The sequence below is a fragment of the Rhagoletis zephyria genome, unplaced genomic scaffold (assembly GCF_001687245.7).
Source record: "Rhagoletis zephyria isolate East Lansing unplaced genomic scaffold, Rhagoletis_zephyria_1.1 Rzeph_scaffold_33915, whole genome shotgun sequence".
Lineage (NCBI taxonomy): Eukaryota > Metazoa > Arthropoda > Insecta > Diptera > Tephritidae > Rhagoletis > Rhagoletis zephyria.
Window position 1 is genome coordinate 1 of NW_016190970.1, and position 3661 is coordinate 3661.

The 3661-nt window shown below is 37.6% G+C and overlaps 1 protein-coding gene across 1 annotated transcript; it reads left to right on the forward strand.

Moving 5' to 3' along the window:
• Positions 1-7: 7 nt before the first annotated feature.
• LOC108354179 (ATP-dependent DNA helicase Q4-like) lies at positions 8-1705 on the forward strand (the record flags this gene model as incomplete). Its single annotated transcript, XM_017605369.1, has 1 exon — positions 8-1705. A coding segment is annotated over one exon (1698 nt), but the record flags the coding sequence as incomplete, so codon positions are not given.
• Positions 1706-3661: the final 1956 nt, after the last annotated feature.

A 3661-nucleotide genomic window follows, 5' to 3' on the forward strand; every position in this document is an offset into this window, starting at 1 on the left:
AGAAGCAGCATTGTTGCGTTATAACATGCTGCTCGAAAGTGGTGATCTCATTTGTACTCCCCGTGTAGCAAATAGTGAGTTGGAGAAAGCGGACGATGTAGCGCAGCAATATATAAACTGTACAAATATCTCATTTGCATCAGCTAAAACGTCAGCCTCGAAGGCTAAAACCTCCCTAACACCTATTATCGACGAGAAACGAGCAGCGGAGAGAAAGAAACTTGAATCAAAAATTGCGGCGGGAAAACTCAATGAAAACTATGTCTCTATAAACCTGCAAAAAAAGATATTTGCACGTGGAAAACGTCATATGAACTATTCTAAGTACAAGAAAAAACAGTGGCGTCACAAAAAGAAAATTGCTGCTCTTGCCGGCCCAGACATGGACATGGGCGGCTGCGACGGAGGTGTTCTAACGTGCTTCAATTGCGGGAAAGTGGGTCATTTTGCCTCTCAATGTAAGATCAAGGGAGACTCCTTGCTGCCGCTGTCGGCACAGCTCAAAGAGGATCCCTCGCCATTTCCAACACTTGAAGAAGCCGAGCGTATGGCAGCTCATAATAAGGTTGTGGTGCACAGCAGAAATATATCGAAATTGCCAGCTGCACCAAATACTGCGTTATATCAGAACAGTGAAGATGGTTGCCTAAGAGAAAAGCAAGAAAATACAGATGAGCAGGATGTAGAAGTAGATGAGGAGACCACGGGCGGTAACCGAAGTAATGGTAACTCTGTTGATGACTATGAAAGCGAGAATAGTATGGGTTTTGAAAGCGATGAAGAGCTTGAAAATATAAACCTAGAACAATTATCCACTCCGACTACTCAAGTTTCACCCATTAAAAAATATGTAGGTCACCAAATTCCAGAAGATTTTCTTAAAGAAGCCGGTTTACATTCGAAAAGTACGAATGAAAAAATACCAGGTACACAGTTTGGCGATATCAGTCCTCTTTATGAACTCGATTCCGAAGGAAATGTACGTACCGACGTTCCCTCCGAAGTAACAGATGCATTGCGTATGTTCGGTCATACCAATTTTCGAAAAGGTCAAGACCGTGCAATTATGCGTATACTATCTGGTCTTTCAACGTTAGTTACTCTAAGCACCGGCAGCGGAAAGTCGTTATGTTATCAGTTGCCCGCTTATTTGTATAGCCATCGCAGACGGGCAATAACATTAGTTATATCACCGCTCGTGTCCCTTATGGAAGATCAGGTGACCGGTGTGCCACATTTTTTGCGAGCACATTGCCTACACACAAATCAAACACCCCAACAGAAACTTAAGGTAATGGAGAAAATATCTGCTGGTGAAGTGGATATTTTGTTAGTGTCACCGGAAGCAGTAGTGGCTGGCGAACGTTCCACTGGTTTTGGCGCAATTCTGCGGCAACTACCACCAATTGCCTTTGCCTGCATCGACGAGGCGCACTGTGTATCGCAATGGAGTCACAATTTTCGCCCTAGCTATCTGATGATTTGCAAAGTTCTAAGACAGAACTTGGGTATTCGCACAGTGTTGGGCCTAACTGCAACAGCAACGTTACCAACACGGCTAAGCATTATTAGTCATTTAGGCATAACGGATGGCGTACGTGGTGTCATAAGTGACACTCCACTGCCAGATAATCTTCTGTTGTCCGTATCAAAGGACGAAAATAAAGATGCTGCGTTATTGGCCCTACTTACAAGTGATCGGTAAGATACATATACATATTTTAATTCAATAAACCATAGTTAATTTGTAATTATTATTTTATATTAATTTTTCATAAAAATATTTGACATTATGTGGAATAAAAATTTTATTACAAAAGTATTTTGAGGGTACAAAGGGCCCTAACAGTTGTTGTGTGCCTTGTGCAGCAGCTCAGAAAACAAAAGAAACTCATCCTTTTTATTTATGCGTTTAGGATTTGAGCCTTTTTTTGAGTTTAACGAAGTTTATTACATCACTAGCATAGAGTTGAAAATTGCAGTTTTAAATTTTTATAAGAGAGAAAAAAATCCTATAATTTTTTTTCAAGTACATATTTTGCAATTCTTTGTCTACAGAGCAAAACAAAATTGTATACGAGTCATTTAATTAAAATTCGACGTTAATGAAAAATATTTGTATTTTCTTGGACTTATCAAATTTTCTGTGCTTTCTTTGGAATTAACAAATTTGCGTTTCACCGAATAGACTAGGCCTATTGTTCAGTCCATGGTACGTTCGAGTTTAGATAAATCCACAAATATACTATCACTGAGTTCGAATAGCTACGAACGTATAAATATCCACAGGTACTCTAATAATAAGTAAGATTGCTGCAAGCGGATTTTCGGCTTTTTTTAAATAAAATTTTCCTCAATTTTGATTCTCTTAATGAAATGGTCTCTTGCTGCTGCTCCAATTATGAAGATTTCTCATGGCCTTAAGTGAAAGACCTTATCAAGATGCACTGCTCAGAGCACCTGATATGCCGGGGCATGCGAATCTCTGCATACTTCCGATGAGCATTTTCCGTAAATTACGTACGGTGACAGTCCCCAGTTTGTCGGAATGCCATTTTGCAGATAAGGTATGCTGTATACCTAATTTTGCACTCTCCTCAATATTACGTCACCATGTTAGCTTAGAGTCGAAAGATAAAACCGTAGTACTTCGCCTTCCGTGAAAACATTTCTCTACTTAGGCAAACATTGTTTATGGATAATATGATGAACTTTTTATAACATTTTCCCATAGTGCCACTGCTACGAAAAACATTTATGTATGCCTATTTACGAGTATTAAGAACCCAACAAGCAAAATAAACATAAAGTCGGTTTTATTTTACATAGATTTTATAAAGCGAAAATGCTTATCTTTCTATAAAGTCATGATCAAAAAATACAATAAAACTATTAACAGTAAATATAGCTTTTATTAAGAAAAGAGCGAAGCAAAATAAGTACAGTTTTTTTTATATCAAAATTAAAACGAAAAAAAAATCAGCCACATCAACAGAAGTTTTTCCAAGCAGCTGTCGCGCCTCGGTAGAAAATGTCAACCCTCCGAGTGTACTTCTGCCATAAAAAAGCAGAACACGAGTGCGAAGATGTGCTCAGCAAAACATGTAGAAAGCGTTTAAGCGCCAAGCATTCGTTTATTGGAATCAAATATGACATCCTGTTCATCGCCAAATAACCTAGGATATAATTTTGAAACTATTTAGTGGCTTCCCTTGATCGATCAAAAAATCCGGTTTATTCGGTATTCGAAAAATCAAAATTTCACAAAAACCGCCTATAGATTGCCAAAAAAAAACGGTGGGAACCGATTTGGAAAAACCTAGTCATCACCCTAATACATACATATAAAACTGCACTTTGGCTGTTTTTTTAACGCATGTGCAGAAATTTTTTGAATTAAAAGCGTTACATTTTTAACTTTACTTCGCCTGAATTTCCTGTATAACAGAAAATACAACATTTTTTATGCTTCTCGAAGTTTGCGTGTTGGTTGGCTAAAATTAAAATTAATTTGATTTTGTTCATGTAGGCAATATGGTTTGCTGACTACATCAATATCGAATTCTCAAAATATTTTAAATCTATCTACACAAAAATAGCCAATATAAAAGATATACATACAGTTGTCCACAAAATAATAGGAGTGGGATATTTTAACCTG